Below are 19,582 nucleotides of genomic sequence, written 5' to 3' on the forward strand. Positions count from 1 at the left end.
AGAGGGGAGTTCGGTTTGTTCCACCTCTGAGCGCGGAGGGGGGAATTTATACACCTTCCCTGCCTGACTGAAGATAGACCCGCCCGGTCAGAGATGACCCGCTACAGTGTTTTAACGGTGGTTTCAACCGGATTACAATTTACCTACACACTATCATTTGTGTCTCACCGTGGCGTTAATTAGGGCTTTTGACCGCGAGACACAGTTATGTAAAATTGACTTTACCGAAGTTTCTTTGAGCAAGAAGCTAATTTACATCTTAAACAATCTCTAGGAGGCGCTAATGTGCCATTTTTTCCGACCGGGTTCCTATACATTAACATCAGTCACATATGTATGAATCATAGACTGTAGGCTATAGGCTATATAAATGAATATAGGCCAGGCAACCAAGTAGCCTACATAAGATAATGAAATTAAGGTACCACCAGCATTATTTTGTGTTAATTTAAGTTCTGCAACAATATACATATTATTCTGAAATGTGCCATGACTCATACGTTTTACTTTTTGGTACTTAAAGTATATGTTGATGCTATTACCTTTGCACTTAACTTAAGTAAGAGTGCATTTGCCTATAAGTATTGATCTTAACATTATTAAGAGCTTAAGGAACTTTATTTTAAAAAGCTTATTGCCTTTTAGTAGTTTTTTCTTTATTGTAAGGCTCTTCAAAGCCATCCCTGCATCTCAAAGCCATCCCTGCATCACAAACCTGGCTGTAACATGATATCATAAGGTGACTGCAACTGCCATTTGTTGCACATTAATAACACATAATGTAATACTTTAATTCTCACTCCTGCTTCCCCCCAAAAATAAGTGAGCAAAATAGCTTTTCAGCATTTTCTTCTCTTCTTCTTCTTCTTCTTTAGTGTTTATTGGCGGATTTTCTTCTCTTCTCCCTGAAGCTCTGTTTTGCCATTTCCTCCTTTACCAAACATGCACCAGCCTAATTAAGCGTAATGAAGCACACCTGTCTTCAATCATGTGTCGACAGGTGCAGCAGCTTAAAACGCAGCTCCGCAGTGGCTGTTCACACACATTTGATAGAAGAATTCGGAAGCGTGAACGTTTCAGCTCAGAAACCTACCGTTAATTTGTTCGTTTCGAAAAGCCAACTTCAAGCATGGTGAAAGAGAAGACTCATGTTAACGTGGTGATTATCGGCCATGTTGACAGCGGCAAGTCAACTACCACCGGTCACCTCGTTTACAAATGTGGTGGCGTCGACCAGAGAAGATTGGAGAAGTTCGAGAAAGCTGCAGCAGAGGTGAGAAACATAAATGAAATGATTGGAGCTCTTGAAATGTCTTAAAACCTACTAAGACCAGTTATGTATTTTATTTACAGATGGGGAAGAGCTCCTTCAAATTTGCCTGGGTGTTGGACAAGCTTAAAGCTGAGCGGGAGAGAGGAATGACCATTGATATCTCTCTGATGAAATTTAACACTCAAAGATACAGCATGACTATAATTGATGCACCTGGCCACCGAGACTTCATTAAAAACATGATAACCGGGACTTCACAGGTTAGTAGCACAGAGGCTCTTTACTTTATGTAAGTGTAATTTCATGGGCCTTCTAACCAATATCATAAATGTCCTTTCAGGCCGATGTTGCCCTCCTGGTGGTCTCTGCAGCTCAAGGAGAATACGAGGCTGGTGTGTCAAGAAGTGGTCAGACCAGAGAGCACGCCTTGCTGGCTTACACTCTGGGTGTGAAGCAGATCATAGTGTGTGTGAACAAGATGGATCTGACTGAACCCCCTTTCAGCCAGAAGCGCTTTGAAGAAGTGGTGCGAGGTGTGAACGGCTTCCTCAAGAAGATCGGCTACGAAACCGGAACTGTGCCTTTCGTGCCAATTTCTGGCTGGACTGGGGAGAACATGATCACTGCAACTCAGAAGGTAATTATGGTCTATTTACTTGTGAAAATCTAGGAACATGCAACACATTAACACAAGTTCCTCTCTGCAGATGCCCTGGTTCCAAGGATGGAAATCCAGAAGAAAGGGAGGAAATGCAATTGGGAGAACTCTACTTGAAGTCCTGGACTCCATTCAACCACCAGTTCGCACCATCAACAAGCCCCTTCGGTTACCTCTGCAGGATGTCTACAAAATTGGAGGTTAGGAGTTGTGCTCAGTTCATTTTAGTCATTTTTTGAGTTGCCCTGTCTACTCCCTGAGCCTGAAATCAATTGGCTCCAATTAAGAACATGGGTTACAGGTGTGCAGCAGAGCAATTGGAGTGGGGGAAGAACAGAAATGTTTGTCAGCTGATAAAGCCTTAATCCACTAGTTTAAACTTATAAATGCACTTTTTTTTCATCTTCTCAGGAGTCGGGACCGTGCCAGTAGGTAAGATTGAAACTGGCGTCCTCAAACCAGGCATGACCCTGATGTTCTCGCCAGCCAAAATCACTGCCGAGGTGAAGTCCATTGAGATGCACCACCAGGGGATGGAGCAAGGTCTGCCCGGACACAATGTCGGCTTCAACATTAAGAACGTGGCTGTAAAGAACCTGCGGCGAGGGGATGTGGCTGGAAACGCCCAGCAGGATCCGCCCACAGATGTCAGCAGCTTTGAAGCGCAGGTTTGTTCAGTAGAGTTGAAACTTATAATTCATTGTTGCCCCCCCCCCTGTGCTGATGTGTATATTTTCCATCTTAAGGTGATCATCCTGAACCATCCAGGGAAGGTCAAGGCAGGCTACTCTCCTGTCCTGGACTGCCACACCGCCCATGTGACCTGTCGCTTTGCTGAGCTGAAGGAGAAGATTGACAGGCGGACGGGAAATAAAGTGGAGGACGATCCGCAGCTACTGATATCTGGAGACGCTGCCACAGTCAAAATGATTCCCATCAAGCCCATGTGTGTCGAGAGCTTCTTCTCATACCCTTCCTTAGGTATACTATCCAAATCAGGCTACATTTATATTGACCTTCTGCAGTGTTAAACATGTTTTTGTTTCGCTTCCTAGGTCGCTTTGCAGCACGAGACCTGAAGCAGACGGTCGCTGTCGGAGTCATCAAGTCAGTGGTGAAGGAACAAGGATCAAAACTTAAAGCCTAAGTGTGTACATAGTTTTAGTTTTTTTTGTTTACCAGTAAACTCTGGTATTGCTGCTTTTTATTTGGTCAAATGACATTTGTGTTGCGACACAAAATATTTATGTTAAAAGATTATTCCTGTGTTAATGAGAAATCCAAAAGAATCCATTGGATGGTACATTTTGGTTTAAATGTGATTTGTTGACAAAATAAAGAATCATTTGAGAACTTTGTGTTGAAACGTTTGTCTTGATGAAACTGAAGAAATACTCCATGACTTTTTCGCAAGGTGTTTATGAATTTACAGCAAGAGTAAATAATTCCAAATGGTTCATATAGTACTTTTAAGTTTGACTTGTAGAATCCACTGCTGCTTGGCTTTACTGATTTTTAAGAACTATTAATCTAGGCTAATTTACCAATGGCTAACATGCACTTTTCTAACACCAAAAGAAGGCAAACGGATGTTTAAACATGACAGCAAGAGCCCAGGGCCAGAGTTTCAGTACAGCACTTTATTTGATACAATGGGTTGATGGGTTTATTCCAGCCTGTCCTCCTACAAAAAACGACCAAATAGGTCGATTGTTCAGCAGCTTATTACGACCCATAGCCACGTTTTAAATTGTAGCACCTCTAGTGGTCGTGTAAGAAACAACATGCTCCCGTCTATTCATTTCTAGCAGCAGTTTATTACGACCTATTGTCATGTTTTAAATTTAGCAACTCCTGGCGGATCCTAATCCCGTGAACTTTAACCTTGCGCATCAATAAAAGTGCGAAGAAGAATTGTTAAAGAGCTGTACAAGTGGTAAATCTGATTTCTGTATTTCATTTGATTTGTTTACGCTTTTAATTAATCCTGTCGTTTTTCTACAAATCATGTTTAACCACGATATTTCAGTTTTACGTTTTAGGGCTGGTATAGGCAGTAGGCAGTATATGCGAATGCTTGTTAGCAATAGCATGGCTGTAAAGGTTAGCACTTAGCTAAGGTAGGCTATAGATGCGCTAACGGATATGTATTGCAATTTGCAATATAAGAAGGTTCTTCTACAAGAAGTTGGAGGGAGAGTTTTCTCCTTCGCACAAAAGGAGCTAAAATCTTGCCTAAAAACAAAACCCTTGGTAGCACGTGACATAAAACATAACAATGGCAAAAGTATGTATATTCAGCTAACCAGACCAGGACATGATATGACCTTAAACAATGCGAAAGGAAATGGCATTTTAATAATAATAATAATAATAATAGACATTTACATGGCGCTTTTCATAATGCACACACTTTTTTTTTCCTTCTAAATGTCACCTAACATGTTGCATTAATGATAGTTAAGGTAAGTTCAACACTTGAATATCATCAGGTCATAGTAGTTTTACTACTTTAAACATTCGCTAATTCAATTCAAGTTTTGTGAAGCCATCACATCTAGTTAAAAAGAGAAATATATTTCCCTGTAATTACTGATTTACCTGGGACTTGATTGACATTGGTGCCTGTAGTTTTATTTCGACAAATGTTTATTTATGAAGCAACAATTAAATTACATGGTAGCACAACTAATCTGAGTTCATTTTATTTATTTTTTTCAGGTCATCCATCAATTCAATTATTTGAAGTAGCCTATTATCATAAAAAAATGTCAAATGTTTCCTGGAGGAAGAGGGACCTGGATGGGAACATTCTACCCCAACATTGGAATAAGAATCGATCTGGTCTGTAAAATATCATCTAGTTCTAGTGTTTCATTAAGTTTTAATGTCGTTGGTCTTCAATAATGTTTCCTATATCATCGTACTTTGTTTATGCAGTTAAACCTTCCAGCTCTCTGGAGTCCCCAGAGGTCGAGGAGACACATGAGATTCCTCTACAGGTCCCAAGTCTTGGTATGCACAATGAATTCTTAAATTATCCTTCAACTTGAAATGTAGCTAATTGTTTATAGTATGTAATAGCTATGTTCATGATACATTTTAAAGTGAAAAGCCATGTATGGAATATCTTTTTTTAATTAAACTAAATTCCATGATTTGTTTTATATTTTGTTATTTTAGATCAACATCTTCTCACACTGAGACACCTGTTGGGTTCTCTCACTGTCCCTGCATCATCAGAAGAAACACCCACTGTAACAACATGGACCCAAAGACAGTTGAAACGTGAACAAAAATTCAGAGCTGCAATGCCAGAGCTCCTTAATTTATAATTGGCTGCAGAGATTGTCACTAAACGTTCCTGTCTCCAATGCAAAACTGCTGATGCTGTGGTCCGGTGCTTGGACTGTGTTCCACCAGGAACTCCCTTTCTTTGTCCGGCATGTGACCCAATTATCCATGGCAAAAATGTCTTCCATGACAGGGAAGCCATGATTGATGGGTTTTACAGACCTATTCCTCCCACTTAGTGGTTGTGGATGAAAGTGGCCAATATGGACTCTGTGAACAAGGTGGGTTCAAATAGTTTATTACATATTCCCTTACCATGGTAATGTGCACTACATATACAGTGGCATAATTTTCACCATGTTGTAAGTTTGCTTTAACTGTTAAAATGTCTCAATTTGTATTGACTACATGTCCTAACATGTCCTAACATGCATATGAATCTCTGAAATTGTCTTTGCTGCAGTGTGTCTGCTTCCAATTCCTCCACCATCCCAAATCTGCTTCTGTGGTCCAAGCCAAGGTTTCACCATCATCCCAGGAAAGCAGACCGTGTTGGTGACTATCAATGGTTTGTTGCCACCAGAAGACGATGTGGTCAAGCAAAAATACAGGATTACTATTATACTTTTGTCCTGCGTTGCATAGATACCTGTCAAATTGCACATTTATATTTTTTCTCAGGTCCATACAACGTTTGCCTGCCTTCTGTGTGCTGTCCAACTTGTTCCACCAAATGGTCCCCGAGCATAGGTGACTTGCTTGGATACAAATACTGGCCAGCAACCGACAGCTGCAAAATTATTTTTAAGTTTGATGTGTTCACATCATTCGAGCAAATGAAATTGGCCAGCCCAGCATTATCCCAGAAAGTATTTATAAAAATGCTTGAACATCGATCGTTCTCCACAGGAAGGGTAAGAATAAAATGTGGTTTTCAAGATTTTTGAATACCAAACTTTTAATTAACAAAATGAATACCATTCTTGTTTCCAGACAGGCAGAATCTGTAGCGATACCTTCCACAGAGTCTTTCGGGAGTTTGCCTTCTGTAATTACAGACAAGAAGATCTGTGCCTGGTGGAGCCCTTTAAATGCCCAGCATGCACACCTGACATGCTGGCTATTGCTGTAGATGGCAATAGAAAGCATTATCGCTTCAAGAAGTCCAGAGGGTCAGTGAAATCATATTCTCATTTTAGTTGTTGTTTTATTGACTAAGCTGAATGTCTTTGCTGAAATGTTTAACTTTCCCCAACTACAATTTTTTTAATTTTCCAAAGTTTGTAGACCATCAGAAAACAATAATTGGTTTGTAATTACACATAATTATATCAATCCAATTCATAAACATTATTGTATATGACGCCTGTAAAGTTAGCTCAACTTTAAAATGTTAAATGGTTGACGTTAGTTGGATATGTTGGAGCTAAGAACCAGCTTTGGATATAATCGCTTCATGATAAATGTATTAAATTGTCCAGGAACCTTTTTTTCTGCCTTCCTCTGCCCTATTCCATGCCCAGCAATATAAAGGATGTACTTTTATTTTTACCTTTTTACAAGAAGTCAGTAAACTTTTCACTAATGTTAAATAATGGTGACAAAAAGGCTTTACACAAAATTACAGATCAAATTCACAAAGACCTTTTCCACATTTATGAAAAATTGATAGCAAAAGTAAATTGCCCACATTAAATAGAGGACACAAATCAAACTTATGTATGTATGATAATGTTGCTTACAATTTATTTCTCGAATTTCGCAGGACAGATGAACCGTCTCTATTTGATGGACTGTTCATTGCCCAGGACAGTAAAGTGTCTGCCTTTGTCGACAAAATCAGGAGCCAGATGACGATTGTAAGAATCTATTCAACCCATTAACCCTTTTATTTATTTTACTTAGCACAGGGTTAAATGTAACAGATTGTGTCTATTTCAGAAAAGTGGTCGTGATGTTTGTGGACCGGCAACATTCACAGCTTGCAGAGAAACCTCACACAAGTCCAGGGCCAAGGTGGATGAGGAAGGCCTGCAAATAGCTGTGTGCAGACATGGCATCTTGCTACAAGGCCTAAATCACTACCGTGGTGAAATATATGCCTACCCAATGTTCCTGCAGAAGGAGCTGGCTGAAGTTGCGAATGCAACATTCTTTTGTATGGATGTTGCCTGCAGGTAGTTATAACTATTGCAAAATTCGAAGTGTTTGTGTGAAACGTGTTATCTATTTAATTATTGCACATCCAGTAGATGTAAAGCAAAAAAGCATTCATTTGGATAAATGCTGATGTTGGTTACAAGGATTGTAATTGGTAATTTTAAGGACCTGGTTTATCTTTTTACTATTATGCCATCATGCAACTGGAAAAGCTAATTGATTTTGTCATTACAGGTACTGGCCTTATTTGGAGAAGATGGCAGCAAAGTTGCCTGAGCTCCAACCACTTACAGAGATGAAACCTTTTATCTCTGTAATGCACGCCAAGGCCCACACAGGCAAATGTGAGGTACAGTATGCAAGTTAAACATTTGTGTGACTAGATTCAAATGTTTTAGAAATTGTAGTGCACATAAGAATATCATGTAGTATATTCTATTCAAGCCTGTGGAATAATTGTAATAGTTACAAATGTTGACAAAATTGTTACAAAACAGACTGTCACAAGGATAGGCTTCCAAAACCCATTATGTTTTTTTTGTAAATATATCCGCACTATAGAAATAATGAATGAACAGAGCTTCAAATAACTACAGTTGTGACAAATTGTAGTTCAAAGCATAATTCAATCTCAGAACATTTTAACTTTCTGAAATTGCTCCTGACACTGATGTTAACTAAAGATCTACAGTACAAGAAATTATAATATTGAACTAAATATCTAGATCTCATTGTTTATGATTCTGAGCAGGTGAAGTGGGGTGGCAGAAGCCAGGAAGGTGCTGGAAATACTGTTGGCGAGGAAGTGGAACAGGTTAACAGCTTCCTCTCAAGGGCAGCTCTGACAAACAAATACATGACCAAATCAGGTTGGTAGAGGAAAACTAATTGTTTTAAGTAGTGCCACATTGTAAAGCTGATATGAATTTTCATGTTTTTGTGTTTACAGCTAGAGCAGATATGATAACCGTGCTGGCTATGCAATGGAACCACAGGAAGGTGGAGAATCTCCACAAGACACTCTCAAAGAGATTTGTCAAAGTAAGACGTCCATGCTGCATTTCAAAATGTACATTAAGAATATCTGAGTTTCTTGTTGTAGTAATTTAACACCATCCTTAGCTACATGTTGTTGAATTAAATGTATTCTGCAATCATTTCATTATGATGGTGCTGTCATGGCACACTGTTCTGCCAAGAGAGTCTCTGTTCTGTTTGTTTTTAATTAAGCACTATAGGTTGATTCATCTGAATTTCTGTATAATAATAATAATGTTAATCCTGCTTGATCTTTTAAAAAAAAGAAAAGGGACACTAAGGTGGTACTTGCCAACCTTGAAGAGAAGGTATTTAGCGTTTCATGTTGTTGTCTGGTCAGTTAATGTGCATAAAGGAATTCAGCAAAAAACAACCTTCTCAACCAACTGGAACGCATATTCACTTTTTCCTTTTAAACATTCTAACCAGACTACACAGAGAGCACAAACTGAAGTGGACAATCTTGAGTCTCAAGCAAGAGCTGAACATCTCCCTGGAGGACATGGAGCAGTGGGTGTTGGAGGTCAAGCAATGGGCAGCCACTGGTATGTTATATGATCACTGTGGTATAGATTTGGTTCCATATTTCCAAACATTTGGCTTCATGTTTTATGATTATACCTGGTTGTTTCTGTTTTCAAGAGAAACATGGAGACCAGAGTAGCCAGGAGGAGCTCCAGAGAGAAATAGATGACATTATTTATTCCCTCCGAAGAAAGTAACACGACCTCTATCGACAAAATGGTATTTATTATTACGTTATCTAGAAACAATATTTGTTTCTTGTTGTTGTTATTATTATTATTTTATTTGTATTTTTTTTTTTACTTTACAGACAGCAACCACACAAAGCAACGCAAACGGAGAAGACTGACAGAGCTCAAGAAGAAACTCAGAGAGAGGATACTGCAGTACAACACCATTGATACCTGTACAGAGACAATTGACACAGAAGCAGCATGCAGTCTGTCTGAGGATGTCATTCTGCCCTGGGAGGTGCAAGGAGATGGTAAGAAACAACTTGTTTTTGTTTGCCCTGGATATTCCATAAATTCAGTTGTAGTACTAGAATACAATCACCAATGTAACACAGAGCTGTCAACATAGGTGTCACAAATCATCATGATCACAACAAATCATTTAGAAATAATTATATTGAAAGGTCTGTATGATGTTGCCCTATCAAGTCTTAATAGTCATGCTATAGTCTCACTGGGACAGGCACATCTATGGAAACAGTAAAACCCTTCCTGACCACCCTGAACTGCATACTAATGTTGAATCTCAAGACATACTGAATGTAATTCTGCCAACATAGACAGAATTGAAAAAATTCAGCAAGTGGCGAGGTTGAACATTTTTTACCAGATTTCAAGGTTTTGGGCAATTTAAGTTAAAAAGATTGAATACAAACGGATATTATTTGTTTTATTAGCCTTACCATTGTGGTTGTGTTGTCATATTTTGTGTTTTTTCCATTATAGTGGTGAACCTGCGCACTAAGAGGCGACTTTTTGACCAGGTTGTGCTGGTCAGGCGTATGGAAGAGGAGAAAGTCATCATTGTGAAGGAGATGACCCAGCATTGTCAAAATCTGAGGCAGGCACTGGACAAACTGGACCACCCCCTTCATCAGACAAAAGACGACATCAGGAACCAAAGTATGTTCCACAAATACCGATTTATAAAATTTGCCACTGCCCCTTCTGGTCAGTGTCAAATGTCTGTCACTGAATAGCATCTGTAATGATTGCATTTTTTCTGAATCACAAATCTTTTTAGCTAATATACAGCCTCAGAGTTAAACATTAAAATTGCTTATATGGAACCAACATCAATGCTAATTAAAAGTTGCCTTACATAGACTGTAATTTTGTCTTTTTATTTTAGTTTCTCTAAGCGATATAACAGAAGAGGGATACAGGGGACTGCACTGCTGTCTTTTACACCATCAATATCTTCTGGAGCAGAAACTGAGCAGAGTCACCAGCACCTACAGCTGTATTGGCACGGACTCGTCTTTTCTCATGATGGAGGAAGACATTGAAGACGTGATGAGGACAACGAACAGGACGGTGATGAGGACAACAAACAGGACGGTGATGAGGACAACGAACAGGACGTGATGAGGACAACGAACAGGACGGTGATGAGGACAACAAACAGGACGGTGATGAGGACAACATACAGAACGGTGATGAGGACAACGAACAGGACGGACAACGAACAGGACGGTGATGAAGACAACAAACAGAACGGTGATGAGGACTACAAACAGGACAACGAACAGGACTTAACAAGTCTATTGTATTGTGTTGTATGCATGTGAACGTATTAAAACGAGTATTACGATTGAATGGCTTGTTTATTACCTTTTTTTTATTATCCTGCTTTGCATTTACTATGTCTGGTATTCAACTAAATGCCATTAGCAGTTATCAGTCACCTTCGGATCCGAGTTAACTCGAGGGCCGGAGGTTCCCCACCCCTGGTATAAGGTTTTGGTGATCACCCTTATTATCATGTCATTTAATCATGATCTGTTTAATTAGCCAATGCTTACATCCAAAGAATGTGTCTAGACTTTACTCCTACAGACACACACTAACAATACAAATGGACCTAAGTAATACACTCACCGGCCACTTAATTAGGTACACCTTGCTAGGATGGGTTGGACCCCCATCTGCTTTCAGAACTGCATTAAGTCTTCATGGCATAGATTAAACAAGGTAGGCTACTGGAAACATTCCTCAGAGATTTTTGCTCAATATTGACCTGATCGCATCACGCAGTTGCTGCAGATTTGTCAGCTGCACATCCATGACGCAAATCTCTGGTTCCACCACATCCCAATGGTGCTCTGTAGGATTTGGATCTGGTGACTGGAGGCCATTTGAGTAAAACCCATTGTCATGTTCAAGAAACCAGTTGGAGAATATTTGAGCTTTGTGACACGGTGAGTTATCCTGCTGGAAGTAGCCATCAGAAGATTGGTACACTGTTGTCATAAAGGCATGGACATGGTCAGCACAACCCGGTATCACGGCAAGACGTGAACTCGATTAAATCGATGTTAATCTATGTGTGTGGATCTGTGGATGTGGAATTAACGGACGTGACGTTGCGCGATTGCGTTACCAGGCAACAGCTTCGGTTCATGTTAATTTACAAACTCTTCAACTCGAACCGTAGTCATATTTAAAAACATTTTAGAAGGCCTCACGAAATACTTTAATTTAAATTTAAATGTGAAGGAATGTGTGTATAACAAAATACATCTGTCAAAAACAATACCGGAAACAGACGTAGGCAAGATCCTCAGCTCGGTGATTCGATGGTTTAGCCGCAATGCACGTTGGGAAATGGTGTTTATGCGATGTGAAATCCGAAAACATTTAAAAAAAATCAAATAATACTTTATTCCGAGTGTGCTTGCTTTTCTCTTTGAAAGTCATCACATAACGGCCCTGATGAGAAGACTTCTAGACAAACAGGGAGAACTGCCGCCAAAACTGAAAACATGACGTGAATCATAAATATATCAGCAATTAAACAACATCTTAGATTTATTTTCACACAATACGTGTCCTTGCAGTATCAACACTAATTCGGCTGACTTTTATATTTGATCCAATTGGTAGACAGGCTGTATTTACACCATAACGGTGCACAGCTGATAGAAAGGGACACCTAGTGGTTAAAGCACGTTATTGAATTTTATTATTTTATTATTTTTCACAAAAATGAAACCATCAAGAGCAAAAACAGAATTAACTGTCATTAGTAAACCACTCACTCACTCTTGAGTTTCCCATACTTGTTAATAATAGTGGCTTTAAACACAGGATACATTTTTTTTTTGTGTAGTCCTGCTTAATAGTGGCTCTTCAAACCCTGAGGTGAGCATCTTTGAACGCAACACTCCACTCAATTCCAGTCATTGTTACACCATGCACAGAAAGTCAAGGGACTGTGGGGATGGCGCTGAGTTTACGCATAAAGCATACATACAGTGAACAGTGTAACAAGGAGTAAATTAGTGACCTACAGTGAACCACAGGCTTTGATATTCCACCACACAGTAGCAGCAGGTTTCTATACTGTAAAACAACCATAATACGTGTACACACAAAGCAAGCAAGAACAAGGAGTACATTAATGTTTTCATTTGGGGGCAAGATCAGTGGGAGACTGCAGCCTCTTCAGTCAACTATGGTGGTAAACAGGGATGCAAGACAGAGTGACATGACCTATTTCACATTCCTTTTCTTATTTGTCCTTTTTCCAGAAATATAAGCTGATAATTACTTGAGGGCCAGTAAAATCAATACGGATAAAATTCAAAGTCTACCGCCCTGATGTTTAAATTTGACAGGTAGAGAGAGCAATGGTACATGTTTTGTACAATAAAACATGTATATATACACTCACACACAAATATATATAATTACATACATATATACAGTAACAGCATAAACATAGACTTTAGGTAAGTGCTTGGGTTTTGAGAGTGGCTTCTTTACAGCCGTGCTATAGGGTTAAGATAATACTGGTAAAGGAAGAATACACACATTCTTTGTACAGCATGGAGGAGATATAGGGTTAAGATAATACTGGTAAAGGAAGAATACACACATTCTTTGTACAGCATGGAGGAGATATCCATGGCTCGATGAGCCTTCTTGGTTTCTTGTTTTTTTTTTCTTCTTTAGGACACTTGTCATTGGACAAGAGGTGTTATAATCGCTATGTACAGGACCTCTCAATGTAGGGAGAGGTGTAGTGCAAGTCTCTCTGACTGTCAGTCACTCAGGATGTGCACAAAAGACATGGGGAACACACCCTTTCTGTCCGGCTCCCCTTCAATGTGCCCGATCTGGAAGAGTTTAGAAAACATATGAGAACAAAGTTCTGTGTTATTGTGCCCTTAAGATAGCTCAAGGACAAAGAAGTATTATAAGAAAAATATGGATAGTATTGAGGCTTGACTAACCCACCTTACCCAGTCATAGATCGTCTTCACCCGGCGGTATTTGCTTTTCCCCTGAACATACAAAAACAAAACGGTGACAAAACATTCTCTATTTTTATTAGGGAGTATAGTGTAAGTACCATGTTGGGCCGCTCAGAATAAGAATGTATCTTTAGAAAAGTTGTTTCTCACACATAATGTGTGCAGTGGTTAGAGACTGTTGCTAGAAACCAGAGTGACCAAGCATTTGGCCAATAAGTAACAAAAGGTTATGTGGAAAAAAGAATACTGGCAGTTTTCATTTAAAAAATCATATATAGTATTGATCAGGCTCTAATCTTTATTTAAAAAGAGCATTATGCTTCTGAAAACATGTTTTAACACACTGAAAAGCACATGTATTGACTTAAAAACTCAGCATGGTCTTCTTACCGTGTTGATCTTCCTGGGGAGGGGCACGGGTGTCTCTGCATTGATGTTTTCAGCAGCTGGTTGGGGGGGGGGGGGGGGGCGGCCCAACAGGTGCTTGCTGATTAGGGGACGGTGAGTCTTGAGGCAGGGGCTGGGGCTGGGACTGGGGTTGAGGGGGAGGTGGAGGTTGTGTTTGAGGCCTCTGCAGAGTGTCTCCGTGCGGCTGCCTGGGGGTGGGCTCGGCGGTCGCGGGTTTGGGGGAGATGTCGGAGAGCTGCGGCTTTGGAGGCAGGTCTTTGAGCTTGGGTTTGGGGGGGGAGGTCTCCCAGCTGAGGTTTAGGAGGGAGGTCTGGGAGCTGAGGCTTGGGAGGAAGTTCTCTGGGTTTAGGAGGAAGTTCAGACGGCTGGGGTTTGGGGGGCAGGTCTGCCAGCTGAGGCCGGTCCGCCAGAGGAGCCTTCTGGGGGGGGTCGGCTGCCGGGGGGGGACTTCTGGAAGACCTCTGGAGGGAGGCTGGGCTTATCCATCGACGGGTGGTGGATGGTGTCAATCTTCCGCAATGCCACTGGAGAGAGAAGTGTGTGAATAACTTTGCCATTTAACAGCTTGTATCAAAATAAAGCTGGACAAAGGTGTACCTTTCTGAGGTAGTTTGGGAAGAACCCTTGGACCAAGTGTAGACTTTGTGTTGATCGAAGTAGTGCTGGGAAAAGATGTATCACATGAAGTTTAATGAAAAAGATTATGTAAGAAACTCTATAATGTAAATTATTGTGTCCGTCCAAAAAAAAAAGAAAGACTTATAGTGAAAACCACCCTTGAATGATGGGATGGTAGACCCTGTATCAAGATTGATGCACAACAAGTGACATTTGACCTTTTTAGAGAGATGTAGCAACAAAAAAAACACTTCTGGGGTCATTTGGGTGGATTTGACCTATCTCTGGCCCCCCTTGCTCGATTTTGCTGATTGACATCTCTTTCTAACCGTCAGAGCCAATGGAATCGAGGGGAACTCCCACATACTCCTTATTTGGTAATATGTGTGTGTGAGACTGAACTCTGGTGGCTACCATTAGCAGCTAATTTTTACTCTCCGATTTTTACATTAAAATGGAATTATGGATTATAAATTAAAAAAAAGAATTCCATAGAAACATTATCAACCTATGGATTAACCGATTCAGCCGCGTTTTTTTTCGTTTTAATGTCATTGAACAAGTCTTTTGATCAGATTAACAGCGGTGAGACGATCTGCCGTGATGTCTGTGTTTGCTTCCCCTGTCGCGAGTTCGGATCACTCAGTGATATATATACCTAAATAATCTGTGGAATCTCAGTTTTAATCGGATATCTTGTATGTGCAGCTACGATAAGTAATAAGGGTAGGCCTATATTTTATCTTGAGTTCTGTGCCAAAGTGCATTAGCCTTTTTCGCTCAGGCGTCATTTAGATGCTTCTTATGACACTTGTGTTTTGTTTTGGTAAAAATGATTTGTATCATCAGTTAGCTGAGATTATTCCCGTTAATCTGGTATAACACATTAATAGGTTCTTAAATATTAAGATCCCCTGAGACACAGTATCGTGAAAAAAAAGGACCCGCCGAGGGGGTCCTTGGGGTTTAACAGGGAACTTTAATTTTAAAAAGCTTATTGCCTTTTAGTAGTTTATTTTTTTCCTTTATTTTAAGGCTCTTCAAACTAAGCCATCCCTGCATGACAAACCTGGCTGTAACATGATATTATAAGGTGACTGCAACTGCCATTTGTTGCACATTAATAACATATAATGTACCTTAATTCTCACTCCTGCTTCCCCCCAAAAATAAGTGAGCAAAATGTAGCTTTTCAGCATTTTCTTCTCTTCTCCCTGAAAATCTGTTTTGCCATTTCCTCCTTTACCAAACATGCACCAGCCTAATTAAGCTTAATGACGGACACCTGTCTTCAATCATGTGTCGACAGGTGCAGCAGCTTAAAACGCAGCTCCGCAGTGGCTGTTCACACACATTTGATAGAAGAATTCGGAAGCGTGAACGTTGTATCTTCAGCTCAGAAACCTACCGTTAATTTGTTCGTTTCGAAAAGCCAACTTCAAGCATGGTGAAAGAGAAAACTCATGTTAACGTGGTGATTATCGGCCATGTTGACAGCGGCAAGTCAACTACCACCGGCCACCTCGTTTACAAATGTGGTGGCGTCGACCAGAGAAGATTGGAGAAGTTCGAGAAAGCTGCAGCAGAGGTGAGAAACATAAATGAAACTATTGGTTTAAAACTCTTGAAATGTCTTAAAACCTACTAAGACCAGTTATGTATTTTATTTACAGATGGGGAAGAGCTCCTTCAAATTTGCCTGGGTGTTGGACAAGCTTAAAGCTGAGCGGGAGAGAGGAATGACCATTGATATCTCTCTGATGAAATTTAACACTCAAAGATACAGCATGACTATAATTGATGCACCTGGCCACCGAGACTTCATTAAAAATATGATAACCGGGACTTCACAGGTTAGTAGCACAGAGGTTCTTTACTTTATGTAAGTGTAATTTCATGGGCCTTCTAACCAGGGCCGGCCCTAGACTTTTGGGGGCCCTAAGCGAGCTTTGGCTTGGCGGCCCCCCTCAATCGAGCACGTTCTCACTACACACAACACGGAACCAACTTTTGTCTTATGATGAAAACACAAGTACACATATTGTATAAATAAGCATGTAAACACCGTGGACCTAACCTCCTCTAGGTGGGTCCGGGGGCATGATCCCCCGGGAAGATTTTTTTTAAAATATTGAAGTTAAAAGCATCAATCTGTTGCACTTTGAGAGCAACATTAAGAGATCTATGGATACATCTGTCAACACCCATATGAAACAGAACTGTTAACAGATTTTTCTTTATGGATATTTTGCAAATCACTTAAACTGTATTCTTGTTGTCATATAGTATTTCATAACTGTTTTTCATTTATTCTCTCTGGCTGTCCATCTCATAATGTTCACACAGAAATTAACTGTCACTAGGAATATCATTCAGAAGAATTATAATTTCTTGCAAAAAGAGGTTATACATTTAAATTCAGGTGTTATGGCAACGTCAGTGGCCAACCAGCCACATTTACTGCTGCAAATACGTTCAAACATGCTGTCGACACGTAAAACAGTGGCAACTATGCCACCATTTCAGCTGACTTTTCTCTGTCACATAATATCCATATATTTCAGTGCTAGGTTGATGCTTAGCTAAGCTAACTATGAAACACTTTAACTGACAGGACTCCGGATCAACTGTGTACTGTAAGGTAGCTTCTAGCTTCATGTCGAACAGTAAATCAACATTTCCCAGAGAGCTTTCTTTGAAATCACCAGGTAATGCCAAAAAACATTACATTTATATTGTATGACAAAGTGTTTATTTAATATATCTGGCTAGCTATAGCTACTTGCTAACGGTTTAGCTTACCCCCGCGATTCAAAGTAACGTCAACGTAGCTGTAATTTATGCTTTGCTTACATGTTCACATAACTTGGAAGTTTACTGACATTTACATACCTTGTTTACCTGGCTCAAGTGGTGGCTCTGGGGTTGTTGTCTGAGCCACCACTTGAGAATTGTCGTCTTTTTAAGACATTTTTTTCTTATGTCCAACTTCAAAAACTCTGAGTCCGACTGACAGTTTATTTTAAACATTGTCACAGCTCACAGGATAGGTACCTGTCAGCCAATAAGACAGATGTTTATTTCCATTCAACTCTCTGGTTCGTCTGGTGTCTTGCCTCTGTTGCATTCACTGAACACGGGAAATTACAATCCTGCCAACCTCTCTTGTGTCATGATGAGGTTCAGGTAAAGCACGGTTAATGTATTATATTATTGACTCAATAATATAATACATGACTTTGAGAGTAGGCAATCTAGGCATATTAACACAATTAATTAAACATACTTATCACGGCGACAGTGTACTGATATATATATATATATATATATAATTTTTTTTGCTAGGGGGCCCCTTAGTGGCTGCGGGGCCCTAAGCGGTCGCTTAATGGGTCGGGCCGGCTCTGCTGCTAACCAATATCATAAATGTCCTTTCAGGCCGATGTTGCCCTCCTGGTGGTCTCTGCAGCTCAAGGAGAATACGAGGCTGGTGTGTCAAGAAGTGGTCAGACCAGAGAGCACGCCTTGCTGGCTTACACTCTGGGTGTGAAGCAGATCATAGTGTGTGTGAACAAGATGGATCTGACTGAACCCCCTTTCAGCCAGAAGCGCTTTGAAGAAGTGGTGCGAGGTGTGAACGGCTTCCTCAAGAAGATCGGCTACGAAACCGGAACTGTGCCTTTCGTGCCAATTTCTGGCTGGACTGGGGAGAACATGATCACTGCAACTCAGAAGGTAATTATGGTCTTAAACTTGTGAAAATCTAGGAACATGCAACACATTAACACAAGTTCCCCTCTGCAGATGCCCTGGTTCCAAGGATGGAAATCCAGAAGAAGGGGAGGAAATGCAATTGGGAGAACTTTACTTGAAGTCCTGGACTCCATTCAACCACCAGTTCGCACCATCAACAAGCCCCTTCGGTTACCTCTGCAGGATGTCTACAAAATTGGAGGTTAGGAGTTATGCTCAGTTCATTTTAGTAATTTTTTGAGTTGCCCTGTCTGCTCCCAATTAAGAACATGGGTTACAGGTGTGCAGCAGAGCAATTGGAGTGGGGGAAGAACAGAAATGTTTGTCAGCTGATAAAGCCTTAATCCACTAGTTTAAACTTATAAATGCACTTTTTTTTCATCTTCTCAGGAGTCGGGACCGTGCCAGTAGGTAAGATTGAAACTGGCGTCCTCAAACCAGGCATGACCCTGATGTTCTCGCCAGCCAAAATCACTGCCGAGGTGAAGTCCATTGAGATGCACCACCAGGGGATGGAGCAAGGTCTGCCCGGACACAATGTCGGCTTCAACATTAAGAACGTGGCTGTAAAGAACCTGCGGCGAGGGGATGTGGCTGGAAACGCCCAGCAGGATCCGCCCACAGATGTCAGCAGCTTTGAAGCGCAGGTTTGTTCAGTAGAGTTGAAACTTATAATTCATTGTTGCCCCCCCCCCCCTGTGCTGATGTGTATATTTTCCATCTTAAGGTGATCATCCTGAACCATCCAGGGAAGGTCAAGGCAGGCTACTCTCCTGTCCTGGACTGCCACACCGCCCATGTGACCTGTCGCTTTGCTGAGCTGAAGGAGAAGATTGACAGGCGGACGGGAAATAAAGTGGAGGACGATCCGCAGCTACTGATATCTGGAGACGCTGCCACAGTCAAAATGATTCCCATCAAGCCCATGTGTGTCGAGAGCTTCTTCTCATACCCTTCCTTAGGTATACTATCCAAATCAGGCTACATTTATATTGACCTTCTGCAGTGTTAAACATGTTTTTTTTCCCGCTTCCTAGGTCGCTTTGCAGCACGAGACCTGAAGCAGACGGTCGCTGTCGGAGTCATCAAGTCAGTGGTGAAGGAACAAGGATCAAAACTTAAAGCCTAAGTGTGTACATAGTTTTAGTTTTTTTTGTTTACCAGTAAACTCCAGTATTGCTGCTTTTTATTTGGTCAAATGACATTTGTGTTGCGACACAAAATATTTATGTTAAAAGATTATTCCTGTGTTAATGAGAAATCCAAAAGAAGCCATTTGATGGTACATTTTGGTTTAAATGTGATTTGTTGAGAAAACAAAATAAAGAATCATTTGAGAACTTTGTATTGAAATGTTTTGTCTTGA

General features: G+C 40.5%; 4 protein-coding genes across 7 annotated transcripts in view; 3 read left to right on the forward strand and 1 right to left on the reverse strand.

Annotated features, from left to right (window-relative positions):
• Positions 1 to 1,129: 1,129 nt before the first annotated feature.
• Positions 1,130 to 3,188, forward strand: si:dkey-37o8.1 (uncharacterized protein LOC407641 homolog). Its single transcript, XM_034214019.1, has 7 exons — positions 1,130 to 1,273; positions 1,354 to 1,533; positions 1,614 to 1,910; positions 1,981 to 2,131; positions 2,343 to 2,599; positions 2,678 to 2,912; positions 2,987 to 3,188. The coding sequence occupies exons 1-7, from the start codon at positions 1,130 to 1,132 to the stop codon at positions 3,076 to 3,078; spliced, it is 1,356 nt and encodes a 451-aa protein (XP_034069910.1). The 3' UTR covers positions 3,079 to 3,188.
• A 565-nt stretch (positions 3,189 to 3,753) lies between these two features.
• LOC117544701 lies at positions 3,754 to 10,780 on the forward strand. Of its 2 annotated transcripts, XM_034214017.1 has the most exons (16): positions 3,754 to 3,867; positions 4,653 to 4,775; positions 4,872 to 4,946; positions 5,689 to 5,793; positions 5,907 to 6,139; positions 6,219 to 6,397; positions 6,991 to 7,084; positions 7,167 to 7,402; positions 7,620 to 7,734; positions 8,137 to 8,254; positions 8,335 to 8,426; positions 8,853 to 8,968; positions 9,066 to 9,167; positions 9,259 to 9,432; positions 9,908 to 10,084; positions 10,314 to 10,780. In XM_034214017.1, coding segments are annotated over exons 2-13 (1,440 nt in total). In that variant the 5' UTR covers positions 3,754 to 3,867; positions 4,653 to 4,699; the 3' UTR covers positions 9,067 to 9,167; positions 9,259 to 9,432; positions 9,908 to 10,084; positions 10,314 to 10,780. The 2 variants fall into 2 exon arrangements, with proteins under 2 accessions (XP_034069908.1, XP_034069909.1); XM_034214018.1 differs by lacking the exons at positions 8,335 to 8,426; positions 8,853 to 8,968; positions 9,066 to 9,167; ... (1 more) ...; positions 9,908 to 10,084; positions 10,314 to 10,780 and having other exon boundaries at positions 7,620 to 7,729; positions 8,137 to 8,234.
• Positions 10,781 to 14,133: 3,353 nt separating this feature from the next.
• asap1b (ArfGAP with SH3 domain, ankyrin repeat and PH domain 1b) overlaps positions 14,134 to 19,582 on the reverse strand; it is a 61,850-nt gene continuing 56,401 nt past the window's right edge. For all 3 annotated transcript variants that reach the window (XM_034214004.1, XM_034214002.1, XM_034214003.1), the window contains 2 exons: positions 14,446 to 14,510; positions 14,134 to 14,372 (listed from right to left, as the gene is read on the reverse strand). In XM_034214004.1, coding sequence (XP_034069895.1) covers positions 14,206 to 14,372; positions 14,446 to 14,510 — 232 coding nt within the window. In that variant the 3' untranslated portion in view covers positions 14,134 to 14,205. The remainder of the gene's footprint in view (positions 14,373 to 14,445; positions 14,511 to 19,582) is intronic.
• LOC117544696 (elongation factor 1-alpha-like) lies at positions 15,834 to 19,482 on the forward strand. Its single transcript, XM_034214007.1, has 7 exons — positions 15,834 to 16,054; positions 16,140 to 16,319; positions 17,902 to 18,198; positions 18,268 to 18,418; positions 18,607 to 18,863; positions 18,944 to 19,178; positions 19,254 to 19,482. Exons 1-7 carry the CDS (start codon positions 15,911 to 15,913, stop codon positions 19,343 to 19,345), a joined length of 1,356 nt encoding a protein of 451 aa, XP_034069898.1. The 5' UTR covers positions 15,834 to 15,910; the 3' UTR covers positions 19,346 to 19,482.

This window comes from Gymnodraco acuticeps, unplaced genomic scaffold (assembly GCF_902827175.1).
Source record: "Gymnodraco acuticeps unplaced genomic scaffold, fGymAcu1.1, whole genome shotgun sequence".
Taxonomy (NCBI): Eukaryota; Metazoa; Chordata; class Actinopteri; order Perciformes; family Bathydraconidae; genus Gymnodraco; species Gymnodraco acuticeps.

Excerpts from the sequence above, each read along its gene's own strand:
- si:dkey-37o8.1 (XM_034214019.1), top strand. The coding sequence starts at position 1,130 with ATGGTGAAAGAGAAGACTCATGTTAACGTGGTGATTATCGGCCATGTT. Across the intron at positions 1,534-1,613 it reads TGATAACCGGGACTTCACAG|GCCGATGTTGCCCTCCTGGT; the intron begins GTTAGTAGCACA and ends ATGTCCTTTCAG. Across the intron at positions 2,913-2,986 it reads CTTCTCATACCCTTCCTTAG|GTCGCTTTGCAGCACGAGAC; the intron begins GTATACTATCCA and ends TTCGCTTCCTAG.
- LOC117544696 (XM_034214007.1), top strand. The coding sequence starts at position 15,911 with ATGGTGAAAGAGAAAACTCATGTTAACGTGGTGATTATCGGCCATGTT. Across the intron at positions 16,320-17,901 it reads TGATAACCGGGACTTCACAG|GCCGATGTTGCCCTCCTGGT; the intron begins GTTAGTAGCACA and ends ATGTCCTTTCAG. Across the intron at positions 19,179-19,253 it reads CTTCTCATACCCTTCCTTAG|GTCGCTTTGCAGCACGAGAC; the intron begins GTATACTATCCA and ends CCCGCTTCCTAG.
- LOC117544701 (XM_034214017.1), top strand. The coding sequence starts at position 4,700 with ATGTCAAATGTTTCCTGGAGGAAGAGGGACCTGGATGGGAACATTCTA. Across the intron at positions 5,794-5,906 it reads CGTGTTGGTGACTATCAATG|GTCCATACAACGTTTGCCTG; the intron begins GTTTGTTGCCAC and ends ATTTTTTCTCAG. Across the intron at positions 7,735-8,136 it reads CCCACACAGGCAAATGTGAG|GTGAAGTGGGGTGGCAGAAG; the intron begins GTACAGTATGCA and ends GATTCTGAGCAG.